We start from the raw sequence: 25,075 nt of genomic DNA, 5'->3' as shown, positions 1-25,075 counted from the left end.
ATAAGTGAAAGATGTAACCACTAAAATAATAGAGCAAAGAGTGACAGCTAGCAGTATCACCTCCCTCTCAAAAAAAAAAAAAAAAAAAAAAAAAAAAAAAAGAAAAGGAAAGGAAAAAGAGAGATAGAGAAAGAGACAAAGAAAAAATTCTGCTAGTAGCTAGTATAATAGTGGAGTAATAGAATAATAGCATAATAAAGTATTTTAATCCAAAAGAAGGCAAGGACTGTGGCTTAGTTGGGTGGGATGTAGCTCAGTGGTAAGGTGACTGCTTCCCGTATGCAAAGTCCTGGGTTTGACCCCCCCAGTTCAAAAAACAAAAAACAAAAAACAAAAAAAAAAAAAAGAAGGCAAAAAATAGGAAAACTTTAAAAAAAGAACAATAGCAAACTGTAAAAAGAAAATAGCAAAATGAGACATTTAAGCCTAGTATTAATGATCACAGAAAAATAAAAATGAAGCTGAATAACCCAATTAAAAGAAATCTATAGTTTGCCCATAAGAATCACACTCTAAACACAAAGACACAAAATAGAATAAATGTACAAGGGTAAAATATTGTCCATTTGGATTTCTTTGTAAAATGCCATTTGAAATCTTTCGTGGTTTTTTTTTTTTTTTTTATTGTGCAGGTCAAAAAAACATGGGTTGCAGGCCACATCTGACTACATATTTTCATATTGCTCACAAGGTAAGAAGGTTTTTTTATACATTTAAATGATTGGGGAAAAATGGGGAGAATAATATATCATGTGAAAGGTATATAAATGCAAATTTCCACGTCCAAAAATAAAGTTTATTGGAATACAGTCTTGTCATTTGTTTACTTATTTTATTTTTTGGCAGTTCTAGGCTTCAGTAATGGAGTTCAATAGTTGCGAGAGAAATTATATGTGCCCCTCTCATCACATCACACTGCTGTTCAACATGCTACAAATCTCAGGGATGTGATCATAATTTTACAGCATGTTAAGCACCCCTCATACTGTTACACTGTGACATTTTATCTTAGTTTTAAAAATTACTATTGTATATCCATCATCTCAAAACAAGAAGGAAAAAGTGCACTTCAAATGTAATGCTTTTTAAGGCATGGTGTACTGTGAATAGTTTTCTAATTACAAGTATATGCTTTACATACTATGACACTATGTAGTGATGAAAACTAAAAAATAAATAAGCCTTAACAGACTGAATACTTATTATACTATTCCCAATTCATAGGAAACAACATTCAGAAAAAACCAGAAAACTTAAAATAGAACTTACTGCCAGAATTTCTTCACAAAATTAAAATATGAATATGAGGCCGAAGCTAAAGTAATTTTCTGTATGACTCATTTACCTGCCAAGTTAAAGAACATTGTTTTTAGGTAATGAGTTATTTATATCATGTTTGATCGTAATAGTGGAAGAAGTATGTTCAGAATGCAAAACTTGTATTTAAGGCTACTAGTCATTTGATGAAAACATTTGCTCTATATTGAAGACATTGAGGGCAACATCAATAATTAAAAAGTAAGGTAGTTTATTTTGAGTGGTTTTCCTAGCTCAGGATAAGTTGACAGATTGTAATGATACTGCTCAGTGTTGGTTTTCATTGTTTTGAAGCACACTGTGGAGTTCCAAGTGACTGAAAAGTTAGGTGCTGCAAATAGTCTCTGTGATAACTACAGATGAGAACGTTTTCAAGGAACTTGAGAAAAAATTCAGTCAATGCAACCTGAAGTGGAATCTGCTAAGTTGCATTATAATTGGTAGTGGCAAAAATATTTGTGAGCAGAAAAAAGAATCAGTTGGACAAATTTACAAAAGCTTGTGAATATTTAATGTATTTAAAGCTTACAGTTATTCATTGTTATTATTCATTAGAATGTATTTTATGAAAAACAATTGAATTTATCATGCATTTATTATGACTTTGGATATTAGCTTTTGCTATAGACTTGATAATCTTTCTTAATTAATTCAGTCTCAAACTTCAGGATAAAATTAATTATATACCAACTTTATACCGCAGTAAAGTCATTTCAGTGAATACTAACATTGTTTGAATCAAAAGTAATACCAAGCTGTTTTATACATTTCCCATGTCAAAAAGTGGAGTCAAGGAATGAGATCATCATTGTCCAGGTAATAATATTCTAGTTCTAACTAATGAGAGCTCATTGGGTTTTTGGAATTAATAAATGAAATAAATTTTATTATTTCTTGGGGCAATATAATTATAACTCTGATGAGAAGTTCTTGGCACTAGCATTGGGTCTGTCAGTTGTACATAAAATTTACACTGTGGTGTCAACAACACACTTTTTTGTGGACAAAAATGAGGTAAGACTTTTGGTTGATGGGAGGGTTACTAAAATATACGGAAATAATAATACCCTATAATTTTGTGGAATCTGGTCTCTGAAAGAATCTAAAATGGTTTTATACCTTTATTAAAGTTACCTATTATTCAGAGAACAGTGTGTTGACAGATGTACTGGCAATAAGCCCCTACCGTGGGCTAAAACAATACCAATTAAATTAGTTATATTCATTCAACTGTTCCACGACTCTGTTCCTGAACATGTTTTTATCATGACTCCCAAAGTATCAGAGCTCCTAAAAATGCCCAAGAAATATATTTTTGGTCATTAATAGTCTCAGACTGAGATATATCATTGTTTTAGAGCTAGTTTATGAATATTCACCCTAATACATCTGATAATACAAACTAACTAAAATGACATGATACAAAAACTAAGATGCAGGGTGTGGTGGTGCACGCCTGTAATCCCAGTGGCTTGGGAGGCTGAGGCAGTTGATGGCAAGTTTAAAGCCAACCTCAGCAACTTAGCAGGGCACTAAGCAACTTAGCTAGACCCTGTCTCTAAATAAAACATAAAAAGGGCTGGGATGTGGCTCTGTGGTTAAGTGCCCCTGGGTTCAATCCCTGGTATAAAAAAACAAAAAACAAAAACAAAACAAACAAACAGACAAACAAACAAGAAGAAGAAGAAAAAGAAAGAAACTAAGATGAAGTATAATTTAGTTAAGTTGATATGATAAAAAATATAACTCCCCAGTTATTTCCTGACTCATTTCTAGTCTAGGGCATCTGAGAAAAATGAACTAGTGGACAAATAGAATTGGTAAATACTTTTTTGTTTGATTTTTTAAAAAAACATTCAAATTGTATATGAATTTACCTTTATATGGCAAAGTAAAGGTTTATGTGAACTACATGTTAGTAGATACAGTATCACCCTTAGAAACCTTCTTTGGTCATTTTATGTTTAAATTCAGCAAGTTCAAATTCTTCCATCAGAATTCTAACCATTTATTCTCTAACAATTACTTCTGACTCAACGAACATGGTTTTTATTTGTCCAGAAGTTGTTATGAAATCAGCATTTACTAACTGCAACAAGAAATTTTCAAATTATCAAATGGTATTAATCAGATACTTATTAAAAAAAAATCAAGCAGCCAGGAATGGTGGTACAAACCTGTAACATCAGTGACTTGATAGGCTGAGACAAGAGAATCACAAGTTTGAGGTCAGTCTCAGGGAGTAAGTGAGACCCTATCTCACAATAAACAATAAAAAAGGGTTGTGGTAGATTACCCCATGTTTGATCTCTAGTACAAAAAAAGCTAAATAAAACAAACAGTCAGGCAAAGTAATATTCTCATTAATGTTCTTCAATCAGAGACAATACTATATTAGAAATAATTAATAACTGTCAGGGCAGTATTGTTGGCCTTTCAGTATTAATTAGGTCTTTTGGTTGAAGCAAACATTTGTTAAAAGGAGTGTTTTACATATAATCTGTAACTTTTGGTATGAAAGCCTGTTTCAATCAAAAGATTCCCAAAAGATTTAAAAGGTAGTAAAAGAAAAAGTGTACAGTAAAGGAAAAATAGCAAATTAGATGAAATGGGGATTCAAATGGAATTATAGGGATTGATATTTCAGTCTAGAGTTATAAACCCTGGAATTCTAAATGCAGAAGTAGTCATTCAGATAATTCTATTGTGCTGTGGAAATAAATTCTATATTCATTATTTTGCTTGTTTTTGAAAGGAGAAGTATTTATCCAAGAATAGAAATCAACAGAACTCTCACAGGGTGAGATGGGACTTGCCAGCAGGTTGCCCTTATTATTTTACTACTAAGCAAAATTTTACCCATTTTTTTTTTCATTTATGCCCAGATTATCAGTCTTTTAAAAAATTTAAATATTATCTGATGAAACTCTAGAGCCTTGCCTTCAAAGTTAACTAAAAGAATCTCAGGAAGAGATGAAGCTGCTGTCTTTTCTCTCCATCTCTCTCACTATAAAATTTGCTTTGTCAACCCAAAAGAGATGGGTGAGGACATTTGCAAATGTAACCAACTCGTTCTATCCTCTAATATATAAATCTGTCCTTGGTGATGTAAATTGAACAGAGGTCTTGCAAAAGTTACCAAAATTGTAATAGTTGCCTTGTTCTGTGAAAATATCTCAAAGAAGCATGCAATTCTGATGGGTTGTCTTAGTAGATAATCTGTTGCTCTATTGATAATGCTGTAACTGACATCTTAGTATTTCTAATAGTTTAAAAACTTTCTTGTTGAGAGGTGGACCATTGATACTTTTCCTTTTCTTCCACATGCATAAGGAAAAAGGAAAGCCTATAACTGCTAGTGTTCTTATTTTAACAGAGTGAATACTTTATTTCAAAAGTTAGAGATCTTGTTTTGTGCTCTTTTTCTCAGAGTTGGACTCTTACTTGCTACATAAAAGTTAATTTTATTAAAATAACTGGAAGAAAATTACTAAGATTTTATACCTTGAAGACTAGCTTCCCCCCCACCACTTTCTTAAGCACCCTGTTTACATATATTATGCTGGCCATTGTTATTGATTTTGATTATGATGCGTAAACATGATGCTTACACAGAATTGGTCTGTATAACAACTAGCACAGAATCATGTCCAGAGACACACGTGAATCTAAATTGTTAGACATTGCTTTAAATAAGACATTATTGTCTGGGATAAGGGAAACTAAACTTTTTTCTTTTGTTGACATTGCTTAAGTGAGAGTGTTTTCTTTCATTTTGTTATCTTTTCTAGTCTTACTATTTGATTCTGAGCTCTTTCCTCAAATTTATTCTTGGTATTTTCTTTAGTCTTCCAGTTATCCTATTTTACGAGCTCCATTTTTAGTCAAACATACCGACAGGCTTCCTCACATCTCATTAAGAATATCATGCTAAGTGAGATAAGCCAATCTCAAAAAACCAAAGGAAGAATGATCTCGCTGATAAGCGGGTGATGACACATAAAGGGGGTGGAGGGGGGCAAGAATGGAAAAGGAGGGACTGTATAGAGGGAAAAGAGGGGTGGGAGGAGTGGGGGGGGAAGAGGAAATATAACAGAATGAATCAAACAACATTACCCTATGTAAATGTATGATTACACAAATGGTATGCCTTTACTCCATGTACAAACAGAGAAACAAGATTTATCCCATTTGTTTACAATAAAAATAAAAATAAAATAAAAAAAAAGAATTCCCTGCTAGTCAGGAGACTGACCAGTTGTCCTCATGATGTGGGTCATCTCAGCCAAGTCCACTTGCAGGCACAGACATGCGCAGGTATACATGTGCACACCACATAATACACTATTTAAAAATAAGAATCTACATACCCCTTGAATTTGTGCTATATCTATGGCTAATGTTGTTGTCAAGGCTCCTGTGCTGTTTTCCTTATCATCAAACCAGGCAATATCCTAGAGAAACAGGAAATTTACATATGTTTATCAAAAACATTCTTTTCTGATTTGTGATTTTTGCTGTTGTAACTTAGAAGGCATTTACCTACCTCCTCACACACTGGTACTTAATTTTTATAAGTACTATGGATCAACTGATGTTTACTTCTTATTTTATAAAGATCTGTATTTAGATATAAACAGAAGAACTTAAGCCCACGGTTTGGACATTACCATGTTACAATATTGTATAATAATTGATGTTAAAAATCTCATTTGGAGATATCAAGTAATTTAACTCCACAAAATACCCTGTGGAGGGCAGATTCTATTTAACTAATAAATGAATGCACAACACAATTTAGAAATAGTTTCAGATTTTTTTTACCTAAACTGGCTATTGACAGAAAGACTATCTCCTTTTCTTTAGGATCCACATGGACAAGATTTTACCTGATATATTACCCCCTAGGTCTTATAAGTGCTAGGCACTGTGAGATGGTCAAGAGGCAGAAGGCTATAAAACTCCTGCAGTTAAGAAGCATGCAATCTAAAGCAGACAGGTCAAAAAATGCAAGCAATAAAAGCATAATGTAAGAAACAATGTCATTTTCAAGAGACAGCACTTCTTGATACTTCTCAGTCTGAGGAATTCTGATTTCCTTTTATTAGCAATTGAATGTTTCCTCCCACACAGTCAATCCACTTGTATCTTATGTGAATTAAAACCATGTGGAGATTGTCTCTGAATAAATAGTTTATTTTTAGTGAGTAAAGAGAGAGAAAAAACAAACCCCCTCTTCCCCCCATTGAACCATTAACGTACTGCAACCCAGCCAGGGTTCTGAGGCCCAGAGTGCATACCACTGATAATTAAGAAAATAAAAACAACAGATTGAGGGCTATACGTGAAATTGTGTTAGAAGAAAACTCCTGCGGAGGAAGACGGCAGGAACTAGGGTGAGTACAACCCCAGCCTGGTAGGACCACTCTGAGCCATTGCATTGGGAAAGTGTCCCAATGATTTAGGATCCTAGATGCTCAAAGGGTGTGCGACAGAGATCACAATCCACACTGCACAGTAGCCTCTTTGAAAGCACAGTCCCAGTCTAGAGCCTGACATACTGTGAACACACAACAGCAACAATAACTGTAGTACTGCTATGTTACTTAACTAGAAGCCTGCTTTTAGTATAGACCTGTCCCCAGATTAAGAGATCTATATATTGTCTAATTGTTTATAGATTTCAACATGGCATGGAATTCACAAAGAATTTTGAGATGCAATGTAAACTAAAAAGATTAAAAAAGAATTTAATATTGAATATTACATTTCTGATACTATTATAACTTGCTATAACACACAGTGCATAGGCAGCACATGTGACTTGTCTTAGCCAACCTATGTTCCAACAGGAAGATGTCCAAAATTGCTTTTCAATAAGTCAGCAGTTGTGCAGTCTAGGAACTGTTTTCCAGTATAGGCTGTGTATATCAAAACACCTAGCACTTTTCAGAACTCAGCTGGTGTTGAGTAAAAATTAGCTTGCTTTCCCTCATCCTGATGATAAAATAATTATAAGAAAGGCTATCAGGCTTTTTGATTCTAGTTCATCCATTTTTCTCTTGCCAATAATTTTTACAGAAATAATAAAAAATATAATCACTCTATAACAAGTGCTTGAAATATATTTTCTCATTTGATCATCCTAACAATCCTATGAGGAGAACGTACTGTGATTATCTGTATTATATAAACTTAGTTTCCTAAAACTTAGGAAACTAAGGTACTGAGAGATGAAATGGCTTGCTCAAGGTCACACAGCTGGCAAGGGCTGCAGTCAGAATTTGAACCTCAGCAGTCAGAGGCCAGAGTTTTTTTGTAACCATCTTATTCCACCTCCTGTCTGACTGAAGCATCATGGTTAGGTTCTATTGCCTGTTTCTTTCACTTCAGGACGTGTTACCTCACATCCTTTAGGAACCAGCTTAAGAACTTTTGAGACTCCTGAGTGATCTCCATCAATGCTATCATTTTATGAGTTAAAGACCCCCCCCAACTCCACCAGAACTTCTGAACAATTTAGGTGAGAGGAAAATGGGCAGAGATAAACATCATATCAAAACCCCAGAGCTCTATAGGTCAACATTAAGAAATATAAACTTAGCTTTGAAACACAATGAACAAAAAATTATTTACAACCATGGAAGTCAGCAATAATTAAATATTCTTTTCAACTGGGAAGGATCTTAAGTAATCACATAAAATACAGACTTTATACCTACAAAACAACCACACCTGATTCTATAAATACCTTTACCTCGTATGAGATTTCAAAATGGTTATAAAAAGTACTACAAGCCTTAGCATGCTTTCTATACCTCAGAGTCTTATCTTAGGACAAAACCCAGTGATAAAAGTGAGGTAAAACCTCATATCAGGAGTTTCTCTCACTATGGACAGAATAAAATTGTGAAGATGCTTACAAAGAAAAGGCTAACTAAACTACACTTTTCCTCCAATTTACAAAGCAAATAAATGAAGCAAAAAGAATGCTGAGGGATGATGATGGAAAATAAATAGTGTACTGAAAGGGACTGAGTTGAATTTAATAATACGTGTTAAACAACATAGGGTTTCTGTGTGTATCTTTGCACTTTTTTGGAGGACAGAGTTTAGGGCTTGTAGACTAGAACATTCTTATGGGCAAAGCTTACGTTATCCCATAATGTTACTGTGCTGGTGTCCACATAGCTAATGCTAGACAAAAGATTCATGTCCAGTATTAAGCACCAAAATATTAGATTAACAACAGTTCCACTGGTTAACCTGGTTCACAGCCTTGAAATTGTTCCTCTAAAAGCCTTCTGTGAAGAAAGGGGAAGTTCAAGATACACTTGGAAAAGATTAAAATGTATAATCTGCATCAGAATAGCTAGACATTCAGGAAACATTTTTAAAAATTCCTAGAAATATGAAGTAAATATACTCAAACAGGGAAAAACATAAATTCATGAAGGCAAACAAAAACAAGCAGAATGGGGTGGGGTGTAGCTCAGTGACAGAGCACTTGCCTAGCATGTGTGAGCACTGGGTTCGATCCTCCGCACTACATAAAAATAAATAAGTAAAAAAAAAAAAAAGTAGAAATTCTCAAGTGCAAAATAGAGTATTAGTTAATTACAGTCTCGCTTTACTTCATAAAAGATGAGGACATGAAGTAAGGACATAAAGTTTTAATTCAAGAAAGTATACATTTAACACGAGAGATGTGTGTAGTCAATGAAAGGATTCATAATCCCTCAAGTAGATTTTGTTTCTCTAGATCAAGGAGTGTCTCCAAATTTGGAGTAAAAAAATCTGAGACAGGACCTTTTTGAGCCAAGGGTATGAGGATACTGATTGCTTCTGGAGCATCGTGTCGCTCTCTGAAGTCACTAGCTCCCTTTGCTGCATCATCCTGCAGTTCCCCAGGAGCACAAAGACTACAGAATTTTGTTCTGTGGCAGGCCTCAGAGTACCGTTGCTAAAAATCACAAGATGGAGGAAAAAAAAAAAAAAAAGAAACTGGTTTTGACAACTCAGCTGGAGTGACAGTAACTCTATTTCTGAAAAGAAATTACCCTGGCAGGAAGCTATTTGCTCCTGCTCTGTGAGCTTTGGTGACAGAAAGTGAGGCAAAGGGCTCCAGATGATTACTGGCTTTCAGGGTAACCCAATACACCTCATCCTCATGAAAGAATTTTAGAGGTGCCAATCTGAGACATTCCTGCCATTTGCCCCCAAGACTCACTTTTCCAGATTACTACTTATCCACCTAGTTTTAGTTATTTCGCAGGTACAATTGATCATCTGTATGAGGCAGGCAGACCTGCCAGTCCGACTGATGCTATCTGAGTTCAGGACTCTTTCCAGGAGGGCAGGGAGAGTGGCTGTTTTAAGAAGCATGGAGTAAAAATCCTCAATCTGGCCAGTGGATGAGAACTGGACAAATTATAAAACTCCTTACTTTCAAGCATGTTCCCAATCTATTGTGGCTCTTGCTTTTCAGTTTTAATTTGGTCTTTCATTCTGATCCTGGAACATTACACCATGCATTAAAAGAGAGTTGAATGCAAGGAATGGGTCTGGACCCTTAGTCCTTGTTTTCTATAAGTCTTAATTTCAAACATTACAATTTTGTACCTGATTTTATTAGGAAAATATATGAATTCTGATGTCAGATTTTCTTCTTCTGAGAACAATAACAAAAAACATACATTTCAATGAACCATAGGAAAGACAATGTGAAGAAACTACTTGAGAAAGAATTAAGAACTGAGATATTTTGTAATAGATTTCAAATAAAAAAATTCAATTAAATACACTGACCTGATATAACATGGCTTTGAATGCCAAGTGTCTTAATCTCATGGTTAAAATTTCTCCTACTCTGCCATAAAACAGTCCCTGGAAAACAAAAAGAAAATCTTCATTTATTTTTAATTTTCTTTTCTATTTCTCTGTAACATTTAGCTACTATATTTTTAACTCAAAGAGGATGACATCAAAAAGTAAAACTGCTCAGGGTTGTTTATTAAAAGTTTACCTGCATGAAATAACTGGCAAAGCAAATAATGCCCAGAATGACAAATATCATGGAATAGATTTCTGCATTGTGCTTTAATGTTGTTTTATTATCACCTTCAAACATCTGAAAAGAATTAGAATTTGAATCAGGGATTTAGAGAAAATATAAAAGAAACGGGGGAAAAAATCTATATATATAATTCTAAATGAATTACAACATATAACAAAGACTACACAATTCTGGGAAGAGAAAGTGCCTATATTCTACTATTGTCTGCATTTAATACAAATGATAAAAACAATTTACTTTCAATTTTCTCTTGTTTGCTACGGAAGCACAACATCAGGCAAATGAATCTTCTATCTATTGTTATTATCACACTATATTTTCAATTAAATCATGTTTGTTTTAATTATTATTTCCAATAATATTAATAACTCAGGTTTCTTAACATTTCTCTATTTAGTACCTGAATATGAGACCCTTTAGGTGTGCCCCTAGAAATTTTTTTTAAAATTTCTATTGGATTTTAATTGCTTGCACTAAGAGAAAACACTATATTAATATACTTCTATTATTTTTATCTTGACTCTATCCCATCCTTGAAGTCTGTACTCACCTCCACCTCCTATCTTTTTTTAAAAATTTTTAAAATTTATCTTTTAATTTTTTACAGACTGCATTTTGATTCATTGTACACAAATGGGGTACATCATTTCATTTCTATGGTTGTACACGATGTAGAGTCATACCATTCATGTAATCATACATGTACATAGGGTAACGATGTATGTCTCATTCCACCATTTTTCATACCCCCTCCGTCTCATTTCCTTCTACATAATCTAAAGTTCCTCCATTCTTCTCTCACTCCCCCCTTATTACGTATAATTATCCACTTATCAGGGAAAACATTTGACCTTTGGTTTTTTGGGCTTGGCTTATTTCACTTAGCATGATATTCTCCAATTCCATCCATTTGTTTGCAAATGCCATAATAGTATTCTTCTTTATTAAATGGTTCTTAAAGTTAGCAATTATACATATATTGGCATTTATATTAGTGAACGGTAACTGTTCATCCAAAGACAATGAGGATTTAACATGGATCTAGGAACATCCTTGAACCAACTAATTTTTCTGAATCTTTGGCATAATCCTAAACTCTTATTTTCTCTCCAGGAGCTGGCTGATATTAAAAAAATTGCCATTGTAAAACAAAACAAAAACAAAAAACGAAAAAATGGCCATTGTTTTGACAAAAAAGCTGCATTTGCCTACTTTATTACTTCAGTATAAAGTATTCAGTATTCAGTATTGCTTTAGAATGCTGACACAATCCTGAAGTCAAAATTAGTGTACCTTCCTACCAGGAAACCCCATGCCCCAGGGGTGACCCAGATAAATTCCTTCGCTTTCCCCCTTACTGATCAAGGTCCAACAAGTTTGTTCTTTCATACTGAGCTTTATTTAAATTGTTAAAAATATTAGCAAATGAGTTTTACTTACAGTTATGATTTTAGCAAAGATGATGGAAAATATTGGATGAACAGTTCCATTTAGAACAGAAGCCAATGTCCCCAGAATCACAAAAGTCCATTCAGATTTGTTTAATTTAAATATTTTTAATAGAGACACTTCAGGAAGACTTGTCTAGAAATAAAATACCTAGGTTAAAAACCTCAGTTTGAGAGTAAACTTGAACCTAGAGAAGTTAGCCAATCACAAACAGATCTATAATATAACATGAAATACAATAGACAGCAGGTTAGAAGTAGTACTTCTCTTAGAAAAATTTCACTGCCTGTATTACTAAGGATGATCACAAAACATAAAGGAATCTCATCCAAAAGTGATTGTTTATGCAATATCGATTTTTGGTATTTCACTTAGTTGCTATTGTTAAGAAAGTATCAATTAACTCAATGTTGTGGTAGCTAAGAACCAGGGGGGAAAAAAACAGGCCTATTTTTCTTTACTCTTGTTAAACTACATTCAATATTATACTCTAGGATGAGACCCAGTGTAGGTTGGAAATAAACAGAGAAAGTGCAGCAGGTAAAAGTTTTACTAGGACTTAAGATTGAAAGTCTTTCAGTTTCATGATTTATTTACAAATATGTTTTCTAATACCTCAGTTAAAAACTTGCTTCCTCTTTGCAAACAGAAAGCTGTAGTATCTAAGCATATTGCTTAAACTTGCCAAGTTTCTACTTCTTATCTTTCCAAGGGTGATGGTATCTGTTCCGATCTTATAGGATTGTTTTCAGAATTAAAATTAGCTCAGTATTGCACAGTAAGCACCCAATCAACATTACTAGACATTGCTCATGCTGATGTTACCGGCAAGGAAGGCTTATGTGACACTACATCCTGGGTTTTATGCAGAGAAAGCACAAAGCCAGTAACCACTCTGGTATTTTCCATCCCTTCCTGGGAACCATGCAAGGAGTGAGTGGTCACAGTTGTCAGAGGATAAGTAATATCGTGACAATGATGTCTCCTTATGCTGTCTAGGATGTGTAGTGGATTTATTCAAAAGACCCTGTGAGCAGCTTTTTGATGAGTCATTATTTTTCCTAAAAAGGCAGGCGGTGAACTACTATTTCATGAGTTAAAACCTCCTCATGACATTCAGTCATAAAGTGATATTTATGAACCTAATAATCAGAGAATTCCTTAGGAAAGACAATAATAAACAGTTTATCTAATCTGAGTCTGGCAACTATACTGCAAACTCTGTTGTTTGGACAATAGAACTTTCACAGTTCTTTAAAATCTGTTCTCAGAATGGTGAAGCCAGAATTGTATTAGTTTGCTTAATAATATAACCCTATCTGTTATATTCCTTCCAAAGTTTTCTGAAGATCATCACAGAAGTCCCCACTTTTCAGTAAGGTGAATGTCCAAGAGGATACATGAAATTTTAAAAATTGCATGCCAACTTTTTATCAAGTCTTACTAAACATAGAGCTAAATGTTTTACAGAATCACCTTATTTTGTGATGAAACTAAAGCTTAGTTGGTTCCATGACATAATACCAATAAATTACAGAACTGGGAAATATGGAATGGTTATCTTGCTCCTACAGAAAAATCTGGGTTACGGAGATCATGGAAAGACAATGAATGTCCTTTTGCCTCTGGGATAATATTCTATCACAAGTTAAAAAATGGGTATCACTTAAGTAGTGCTATGAAGATAGAGGAGAATAAAATAAGACAAACCCAAAATGAACAATGTCTGTAAAATAATGAAAAATACTCTGCTACCTAAATATATTACAGATTTTAGCATGTTTTAAGATACTTTGGTATAAAAATATAAAATAGTCATTGTCTAAAGAGATACAAAATAATTTTATAAAGTTAAAAAGCAAAGTCTACTAAGAATTTAAACTTTTATTTGATGTTTTATTGAGTTATAATTGTCATATGACAAACTGCACATTTATAAAATGCATAATTTGTTAAGTTTGAACGTAACTACATCCTCATGAAACCATCTCCATCATCATGATAATGAACATAATCATAACTCCTGGTTTTCTCCTGCTTTTTGTAGTTCTTTTCTGCCACACTACTAGCTTGCGAGTCTTTTTCTCTCCCCGCTAGCAACTACTGATATGGTGTTAGATTAGTTTGTATTTTCTAGAAGTGTATAAAAAGCAAAATCATACATCATGTACTCTTTTTCATGTTGCTTCTATAGCTCAATATAATTATTTTAAAATTTATTCATGCTATTTCATACATAGGCATTTCATTTTTTTAGTGCTGTATTCTCTTCCGTTGTATGGATATACCATAATTTATTTCTCTACTTAACTGTTAATATAAATATGGGTGGCTCTCACTTTCGTACTATTAGAAGTCTGTCTTGAACATTCATATACAAAACTTCCTGTGAACATTTGCTTTGATTTCTTTCAGAAAGATATAGAAATGGAGTGGCCATATAATATAGTAGGTATATTAAATATATACATTAATAATATATAGTTAAATGCTTTTTAAGAAACTGCTGAATATTTTTCCAAAGTAGTTTTTCCATTGTATGCTCACACTAGGAAAATTTAGAGTTCCAGTTGCACCACATTATTGCTAATACTTGTTATAATCAGTCTTTTTGGATTTAGCCATTCTAATAGGTATGCAGTGATACCACATTCAAATTTTCTTTTGCATTTCTCTAATGATCAATGGCAATGGATATGCTTCTGTATGTTTACTTCCCATCTACTCAAACTCTTTGGCCAAATGACTATTTAAATCTTTTTTAAGTACGTTTTTTGTGTTTTTGTTATAATGCTTTGGTGGTTCTTCATATATTCTATATATCATTATGTGATTTACAAGTATTTTTCCCCAGTTTATGGTCTTTACATTTTCTTAGACATATTTTATAAATAATAGAATTTTCGATTTTGCTGATATCTGACTTATCAATATTTTTCTTTTTTTTTTTGGTGTTATATCTAGGAAATCTCAAAGTCACAAAGATTTTTCTACTGGATTTTTCTTTTACAATTTTATAAAATTTATAATTTTAGTTTTGAAAATAATGTTTAGGATTCTTTTTTGGGGGGAGGGCAGGTACCAGGGATTGAACTCAGGGGCACTTGACCACTGAGCCACATCCCCAGCCCTATTTTCTATTTTATTTAGAGACAGGGTCTCACTGAGTTGCTTAGCACCAATAGTCCTCAAATTATTCCATGAAATAGAAAAGGAAGGAACCCTTCCAAACTTATTCTATCGGCCTTATGCCAAAATCAGACAAAGACACATCAAGGAGAGAAAACTTTAGACCAATGTCCCTCATGAACATAGATGCAAAAATTAGCAGTAACATTCTGAAAAATTGCATATAAAAACATATTAAAAAACAGTGCACCACTATCAAGTGGGGTTTATCCCTGGAATGCAAGGTTGGTTCAACATATGGAAATCAATAAATGTAATACATCACATCAATAGACTTAAAGACAAGAATCATGATTATCTCAATAGACACGGAAAAAGCATTTGAAAAAATACAGCACCTCTTCATGTTCAAAACACTAGAAAAACTAGGGATAGTAGGAACATACCGCAACATTGTAAAAGCTATCTATACTAAGCCCATAGCCAACATCATCCTAAAAGGATAAAAATTGAAAGCATTCCCTCTGAAAACTGGAACCAGATAGGGATGCCCTCTTTCACCACTTCTATTCAATATCATCCTTGAAACTCAAGCCAGAACAATCAGACAGACAAAAGAAATGAAAGGGATATGAATAGGAAAATAAGAACTCAAACTATCACCATTTGCCAACAACATGATTCTATATTTAGAGGATCCAAAGAATTCTACCAGAAAACTTCAAGAACTCATAAATGAATTCAGCAATGTAGCAGGATATAAAATCAATGCCCATAAATCAATTGCATTTCTATACATAAGCCACAAATCCACTGCAAGAGAAATTAGGAAAACTACCACATTCACAATAGCCTCAACAAAAATAAAATCTAACAAAAGAGGTGAAAGACCTCTACAATGAAAACTACAGAACACTCAAAAAAGAAATTTAAGAAGACTTTGAAAGATGGAAAGATCTCCAACACTCTTGGATAGACAGAATTAATATTGTCAAAATGACCATACTACCAAAAGCGTTATACAGATTCAATGCCATTCGTATTGAAATTCCAATGACATTCTTCATAGAAATAGAAAAAACAATAAAGAAATTTATTTGGAAAAATAAGAGACCAGAATAGCCAAGGTAATCCTTACCAAGAAGAGTGAAGCAGGAGGCATCACACTACCAGACCTTAAGCTATACTACAGACCAACAGAAACAAAAACCACGTGGTATTGGCACCAAAATAGATGTGTAGACCAATGGTACAAAATAGAAGACACAGAAACAAACCCACATGAACACAGTTATCTCATACTAGACAAAGTTGCCAAAAATACACTTTTGAGAAAAGTTAGCACCTTGCTTTTGCTGAGGCTGACTTTGAACTCATGATCCTCCTGCCTCAGCCTCCAGAGCCACTGGGATTACAGGTGTGAACCACCATCCTGGGCAAGATCAATTCAGAGTTAATTTTTTATGTGTGGGTTGAGATATGAACTGAATTTGACTATTTTGTATATAGATATCAGGCTATTTGTATGTAGATATATAATTGATCTAGCATCATTTCTTGATAAGAGTATAAATCTGTGATTGAAATGTCTTTGTATTTTTGTTTAAAGGTGAGGGACCATATATGTGTGGGTCTTTTCTTAACTCCCTAATTCATTCTATTGATCTATTTCTATGACAATATTACACTGTTTTGAATACTATAATTTTTAAATAAAATAAATAGCATATATATATATATATATATATATATATATATATACACATACTCTAACCCTGTTCTTTCTTTTCAAAGTGATTTTTAGCATTTTGACTTTTTGAATTTCCAGAGTTTAGAAACAGACTGTCAAATTTTGCAATAGAGACTGATTAGATGGTGATTGAAATTATTTCAAATCTAGAGACAAGTTTGGGGAGAACTAACATCTTAATATTGAATTTTCTGATTTATTTAACATGTCTTATATATTTACTTTTCTCAATGTTTTAGGTTTTATTAATTTTTTTCAGTAAACCTTAGCAAATTTAAATGTGTATGTCTTATACTCTTTAATCAAACTTATTCCCAACTAGTTCGTGTTTTATATATATACAATTTTTTTTTTCTTTTTTTGGTACCAAGGATTGAACTCAGGGGGACTTAACCACTAAGCCACATCCTCAGCCCTATTAAGTATTTTAGAGATAGGTCTCACTGAGTTGCTTAGTGTCTCTCCATTGCTGAGGCTGGCTTTGAGCACATGATCCTCCTGTCTCAGCTTCCTGAGCCAATGGGTTTATAGACGTGAGTCACTGTGCCTGGCCATTACATTGTTTTTAAAAGTTTAATTTCCCATTTTTCATTTTAAATATATAGAAATAGAGTTTATTTCAATATGTTGGTTATATATTCTACCAAGTAGCTAAAACCAATTTAAGTTTAACTGCTTCTTTTTTGTGTGAATTCCATGGGATTGTTTGCATAGATGATCATACTATCTGTCAATAAAGATACCTTACATCTTCCTTTCCCATCTGAATTCCATTTATTTTCTTGCCTTATTGCACAAGCTAGAACTTGCAGTACAACATTGTATATAAGTGATGAGAATGTACGTCCTTACCTTGTTCCTGATCTTGGTCTTTCACTATTTAGTATGATATTAGCTATAGGTTTTAGAATTTACCCTCTACCAGGTTAAGAAAATTTCTTTCAATTCCTCATTCATAGGGGCTGAGGATATAGTTCAGTGGTAGAACATCTGCCTAACATGTGAGGCCTGGGTTTCATTTCCAGTACTGCCAAAGGGAAAAAAAGTACAGTGTATCAATTCCTCATTTGCCAAGAGCTATCAGGAATAGATGGTACATTTTGTCAAGAGAGTTACTTGCATTTATTACAATGATTAGATAATTTTTTATTTTTAGTATATTAATTTCTGAATATTAAACCACAAACTATTCATAAAAATCCTATTTGGTGATGTATTATTCCTTTTATACATTGTCAGATTAAACATTGAATTTTGTTATGAATTCTTGTATGTTCATGGGGGATAAAGCAATCATTTTCTTATAAGTTATCATCTAATTTTAATAATAGAATGATAATGGTGTTATAGATCAACATTCTCAACTTTGTTAGGATTTATTAGTAAGACCTGGGTCTGGAGTTTTCTTCCTGGAAAAGGTTTTTTAACTATAAATTCAATTTTGTTTTAATAGATATAAGATTATTCAACCTTTCGATTTATTCTTGGGTGGGCTTTGGTGGTTTGTGTTCTTCAAGGAATTTGTCCATTTCATTTGAGTTTCAAGATTTATTTGCATGTTTGTTTTCATAAGATTATTTTGTTTTTTGTTTTATTTTGGTACTGGGGATTGAACCCAGGGGCTTTATTTACCACTGAGCCACATCTCTACCTTTTTATTTTTTGAGACAGGGTCTTACCAAGTTGCTGAGGCTGGCCTCAAACTTGTGATCTTCCTGCCTCAGCCTCCAGAGTCACAGGGATTACTGTCACATGTCCAGCTATTATTCTTTTAAATATAGAATCTGCAGTGTTGTTGTTGTTATTATTATTATTATTATTTTCCTTCTCTTTTTTATGGTGCTGGCAATTGAACCCAGAGATCTTGCATGTAGGCAAAGCTCTACTACTGAGTTACTTTCTGGCCTACTTCTCAATCCTCTTCCTTCTCCCCTTCTTCCTCCTCCTTTTCATCTTCATAACACTGGGGTTTGAATCCAGGGGCACTCTACCACTGAGTTACATTCCCAGCCCTTTTTGTTTTTTATTTTGAGATAGGGTCTCACTAAGTTGCTGAAGCTGACCTCAAACTTGAGATCCTCTTGTCTTGTCCTCCTGAGTAGCTGGGATTACAGATGTGGCTGGTCTCTGTGCCCAGCTTCTCATTTTTGATATTTGTAATCTGTGTATTCTATCTATTTTACTTGCTCAGTCAGTCCTGAGTTTTTCATCAAATTTGGCAATTTTTTACCTTTACTTCTTGAAGTGTTTTTTGGTACCCTTTCTCCTTTCCTCTGCAGACATATGGTCAAATGAAATATAGTTATAATAACTGCTTAATGTCTCCATTAATTCTACAAAATGTATCATTTTGGAGTCTATTTCTTTGGGATGATTTTTCATTTAATTTCTGATAGTATTTTCATGCATTTTTGTTTGGTGATTTTTGATTGAATGCCAGATATTGTCAATTTTGCTCTGTTGGGTAAGAGGCTTGCCTATGGAAATCTCTGTGATATTAATTGGTTATATCATATGTACTAGTAATGCTATTGTAGTTTGTTGTTTGTATTAATAATTAAGGTAATGTTAAACTTCTATTAACGATTACTGGAAAAAACTTTTTTTTTTTTAACCTTTTCAGATTAATGGCCTCTGAATTCTAATCTGAGTTAAAAATTCTATTTTGGGTTAAAGATGAATGAAGGTTTTCTGTTGGAGGAAGACCAGAATTCAAATTTGAGAAAGATTTTTCTTTGTGTGTTTATTTAAATGAATTTTTTAAAAAAAGACAAGTAGAAAAGGAAAAAAAAAAGTACACACAGGAATGCTATAAAGACCACAAGCCAAAAGGGAACAAAGTTGCATCTAAAAGTTAGAAATAATAGATCAGCAATGCCAGAGAAGGGCAGAAGAAGGAGTTGGGGAAGATAATCCCCTGGGATTCAGGTAGATAATTGACAGATGAGACTGAGAAGGGTGTGGGGTAAAATAGTGGGAACATCTAAGGGGGTTCAATCTGAATTATCTGTCAGCCCCAAGGAGAACAAGAATTTCCAGTGTGGGAGGCAAGAGTGGGCCCAGAATAGGTGCTGGATGACACGGAAGCTGGAGTAAGGATACTGAATCCAACAGGCAGGGGCTAGGGTGAGGGATGGCAAGGTGTGGGAGGTGACACTTGGAAAGCAGCACGCAGAGGCTAACAGAGCTTGACTGGAGGTGGGGGAGGGCTGGGGCTTAGGGAATGAGTGGGTTGAGGTGAGATCGAGAAGGAATGTAATGTTTATGGAAGGATGCTACAGAGAACATTCATAGTGGCAGCTGAGCCCCAAGATGGGTGCTGGTCAAAGAGGAAGGAGACCTAATCGAGGGAGAGAAATGAGAGTTGAGGTTGAATAGAGACTAAAGAGAGGTCCTAGGGGTTATAAACTGCAAGGGGTGGGGGTTAAAGCAGGGTGGTCTAGGGTTCTTATGAGCCTGGAGTTGGGAAGAGGGAAGATAAGCATGAGAACCAGCACCCTTGTCCCTGTGAGCATGGCTCCATGGGCTGTGCCTTGGGATTGGAGGGCTGGACAGTGTGTGCTGGGGCTTTTCTGTATCCAGGAAGTGACGTGCATGTCTCACATTCATCTTGAGCATTACTGATAGTATCTACACCACAGTTCCCAAGGCACAGTTTCAACCCATGGTCTGGGTAGGAAAAAGGAAGGTAACATTCTCTTGAGACTTTTTGCTCCTTCAATAAGGACCTCTGACATAAATGCAGTCTCATTAGTGATGCTACAGGAAGTTCTGGAAGCACACATTTTGCTAAAGTGATATTTTATTGTAAATAAGTTCTAAATTTCATAAAAGGATTAGTTGAAAGTGGAGAATGTGGGACAAACTTGTTGGTAGTTGAACCAGTACCTCCTTATGTTGGATGGATTCCTCAGATTTGTCAGTAGAGTCTAACTTGATGTTATTCATAGCACACGGAGAAATAGGGCTGGTGTTTCTTTCAGGAGAATATGTCATTAACTCCATCTGTTCATCAGCTTTTTTAATATCCTTGAATGAAGAATATTCAGATTATCATTAGAATGATATCTTAAAAATTCAATGGAATTTTATTAAGCACCTCTTTAAAACTTACTGCTTTTCCTATTAAAACTGGAATATTCTTTTTTTATTTTTTACAGACTGCATTTTCATTCAAATGGGGTATATCATTGTTTCTATGGTTATGCACAATGTAGATTTATACCATTTGTGTAATTGTACATGTACATAGGGTAATGATGTCTGTCTCATTCCACCATTTTCATACCCCCCCCTCTCATTTCCTTCTATGTAATCTAAAGTTCCTCCATTCTTCTCTCACCCTCCACCCCCTTGCCCCCATCATCTATCATCATCCACTTATGAGGGAAAACATTTGGCCTTTGGTTTTTTGGGATTGGCTTATTTCACTTAGCATGCCGTTATCCATTTACATCCATTAGCTGAAAATTCCATGATATTATTCTTCTTTATGGCTGAATAATATTTCATTGTGTATATATACCACAGTTTCTTTATCCATTCATCTGTAGAAGGGCATCTAGGTTGGTTCCACAATCTAGCTATTGTGAATTGAACTGCTATAAACATTGATGTGACTGTGTTACTGTAGTATGCTAATTTTAAGCCCTTTGGGTATAAACCGAGGAGTGGAATAATTGGGTCAAAAGGTGGGTCCATTCCAAGTTTTCTGAGGAATCTCCATACTTCTTTCTAGAGTGGCTACACAAATTTGCGACTCCACCAGCAATGTAAAAGTGTGCCTTTTTCCCCACATCCACGCCAACATCTGTTATTGTTTGTGTTCTTGATAATAGCCATTTTAATTGGAGTAAGATGAAATCTTAGAGTTGGTTTAATTTGCATTTCTCTAATTACTAGACATGTTGAACACTTTTGCATATATTTATTAATCACCTGTATGTCTTCTGTGAAGTGTCTGTCCAGTTCCTTGTCCCATTTATTGATTGGGTTGTCTGTATTTTTGGTGTAAAGTTTTGTAAGTTCTTTATAAATTTTGGACATAAGTGCTCTATTCTTTGGAGGTTGGTGCAGACATTTTGAATTATTCCTGAGGGCGTGGCCACCATCATTGGAGGGGTGGCTCCCTTCTTGAGACACCTACAGGAGACTGGAGGCCCTTTGACAAGTACTGCACTCTCATCAGGATACTGAAGACTGGGAGGTTTGATTGGTGGATGACTGTGAACCATAGATTTTTAAAAAAATTTTTAATTTTTTATTTCTTCTTTTTTTTCTATTTTCCTTTTAAAACTGGAATATTCTCATACAGTTCTTGCTTAACCATTTTCAGACTTGAGAGCTAATAATTCTAATTCATACTCAAATGTTAGTGATTGACAATAGCTTGTGCCTTTTCCGAAGACGTGTAAATGAACTGGAGAAAATAATGTCTTAGTTTAAAACAATTATACCACTGGCAACAACAGATTTTAGTAAAAGTAGTTTTTTGAGACAGATGATATCCTTTCTAATCTCTCTTCTTCCTAGCCTTTTCTGGAGCTTATCAATTTATCTCAGCTAATGAGGCCCTTGTATGTGCAGCTGGTCCAGGAACTGAGAGCTATCATAGGAGGCACAAGCTTTCCAGGCTGCTGCTGTTGCCAATTCCAAACTGACCGCAGAGCTTAGAGCAAAACAGAGGAGCTGGCCGCATAACAATAAGAAAATGCAAAGAAATCAAAGTAACTTCAAAGGAACTGTTGAAACTGTAAAGTAGAATGAGGTTCTAAGCCAATCATTCCAGTTCTTTTTCCTTTTTATTGCAATACAGAGAAATGAGACCAGTTTTAGTGAAATAACTGGTCTACTTAGTCTCTTGTACATCTAATTGTGATGTAAATAGATTTTTGATTCCCCATGAAGAGATGGGAGGAGGATAGGCCCGAAGTAAGGATCCCAGTTAGGATGACAGCAGCTCAGAACAGTGTGGGGAGAGGAGAGGGAAAGATGTGGGTACATTTAGTGCACAAGGAGAATGTGCACATGGAGACTCTCCAGGGACTCTATTTTGTTGACAAGCTTAGCAACTGTTAAGCAGTCACAGAAAGGTTCAGTGAGCTCTAACCAGTCTTACTACATCATTAACATCTTTTATCTTTAATTTCTCTACCATGAAAGAAATCTTTATTTTGCTCCCCCTGTCCCCCAAGAGTTTCCTGCTTGTGATTGACACGTTTAAAAAGTAAAACTTTGACCACTTCTCATAATAACTTTTTCTAAGAAGATGTTTAATAGGTCAAAGACAATTCATTTTTCTGAGAAGGCTTCTAGACAATGTAATAATGATCACAGTAAGTTTGGTGTGTATATTTCTCTGTTTTAGTTCATTTTCACATAGAATCTCACTAAAGGAATATGTCTGTATATAAGCATGTATAATCTCTGTGGTTTGAACTTTTCTGAGAAGTTTGGATAATGCTAATGCCAATGATAAAATATAATAACATTTACTCTACCAATAATATTTCTTAGCTCACTTACTACTTACAATAATTCAGCGATAGTTTATTATTATTTTCCCCATGTGAGAAATTTAAAAAGTTAAAGCACGGAGAACTTGTTTCCAATCCTAAACTGTCAAGTGTCAGAGTGAGCTCAGAGTCATTCCAGAGTTCATAATCTTAACTACTTAGCTATGCTGCTTCTCAGAATTCTCCTAGCAACACCAACTTCGTGATTCTTGTGATTGTCATGAATTTTCATAACTTAACTCATTTTGGCACCACAGGGAAAGGTGATGAATAAGCCTATCCAGAGTTTTTAAACTGAGTTGCTTATGTAGATATCATATATGTTATGTTTCTTTTATAATGTACAGAATATTAATAGCTGTTTGTTGAGTATTTAAGATTGAAAATGATCTTGTATCTGAATGATCTTGTAATTTTAGGTAATTGGAGAATACTAATAATCCATTTTGAATAAAATGTTTGAAACTTTTATATATTTATAACACAAACAATTCTGTTTTTCTTATATTGTGAAACCTTTAAACACAAGTCCTAATATTGGATTTTTAGTTTAATTATAATAAAAAAATAAAGAAGTGGTACTCCAAAGAAAGATCTGAGTATAATAGTTTTTAAAAATCTCAAAACAGGATTAATATGACCTCACTTATTTCCTTCTATTGCTACTTACATCAGTTTGAAAATATTGAACTTCATAACTTTATAAGTTCGGTCATCTATGGAATGAACATCATGCTAATTAAATTGTCAAATAACACCTCACTTTCATTTCTAAAGGGTACACAAAATATGGAATAATATGAAATAAAATATGAATCCAGTAGTTTTTAAATCAACGTTAAGATTACATTTTCAAGCTTTCGTTTTACTCTCATTCCTTCAGAAGCTGCATTCAAAAATACTTCCCTTCAGCATAGTAGAAAAGGTAGGATTTAAAATTTGAAATTATAAATTGGATGAAGACAGAGAGGCTCAGAAATTCCTAAAGTCTTTATTTTGTAAAATAATAATATTAACATCAAAGAGATGACCTGGCCATTGAAGAAGTAAAATAAAATAAATGAAAAAAAGTTGAAATTACTTATCTATAAAAGACCCTCTGGAAACAGACAGCCTTCCAGGCTAAGAGGAAATAGATGGGTTGAGTGAAGGCCATGGGTAGCGCCTAATCCCTCTCTAATCCCTCTCACTTGCATTAATTGCCCTAATGAAGTTATGTAAAATCTGGTAGCACGGATCTCATTAAATGCAGAAACTTGAATCCTAAAGAATGAGGATTTGCCATATGTCTCCAACATTATCATACCTCCTTTTGATTACCCAGTTGAGCTTTCTAGTCTACCTGTGAGGATGTGGCATTCAGTGATCTCTTCATGCAGCAGATATTTCTTGAATGTCTATTGTGTGTTGGGCACTGTGTTAGATGCTTTCTACACATTAAATCTCAACCCTTCTGCTTGGCTTCCAAGATATTCTGTGATCTGATCCTCAGTATTTAACTCTTTTCCCCTTTTCTCCCAATACTTATCTTTATGCAGAGAAGGCTGATCTTTCTGTTTTAGTTGCACAACAAGCTTCTTTTTACCTCAATGCTGTTGTTCCAACTACTTGGGTTTCCCCTCCTTCTCCTTCTTCATCTCCCACTTTCTGATCTTCAAGTACTTTTCCAGGAAATCTTCTATGGATAATATAGTTCCCTTTCCCTCTCCCCATCAACCTTGCTTCTTATTTCTACTACTTGAAACATCCACATGAACAATTTTGCATTTTGCTTCTGGAGCTAAGTTTTAAGCATTAAGATTATAATTTGGGAATAAGAAAACCCGCCAACATAACATT

At 34.2% G+C, this 25,075-nt stretch overlaps 1 protein-coding gene across 1 annotated transcript in view; it reads right to left on the bottom strand.

The window, feature by feature from the left end:
* ABCB5 (ATP binding cassette subfamily B member 5) overlaps window positions 1–25,075 on the bottom strand; it is a 123,180-nt gene that overhangs the window by 35,278 nt on the left and 62,827 nt on the right. Inside the window, exons 15-19 of the mRNA XM_079151121.1 lie at window positions 20,610–20,750; window positions 11,834–11,977; window positions 10,343–10,447; window positions 10,126–10,203; window positions 5,688–5,771 (exon numbers count right to left, since the gene is read on the bottom strand). Coding sequence (XP_079007247.1) covers window positions 5,688–5,771; window positions 10,126–10,203; window positions 10,343–10,447; window positions 11,834–11,977; window positions 20,610–20,750 — 552 coding nt within the window. The remainder of the gene's footprint in view (window positions 1–5,687; window positions 5,772–10,125; window positions 10,204–10,342; window positions 10,448–11,833; window positions 11,978–20,609; window positions 20,751–25,075) is intronic.

The sequence above is a fragment of the Sciurus vulgaris genome (assembly GCF_902686455.1).
Source record: "Sciurus vulgaris genome assembly, chromosome: 8".
Lineage (NCBI taxonomy): Eukaryota > Metazoa > Chordata > Mammalia > Rodentia > Sciuridae > Sciurus > Sciurus vulgaris.
This window is presented reverse-complemented; position numbering and strand designations above follow the sequence as displayed.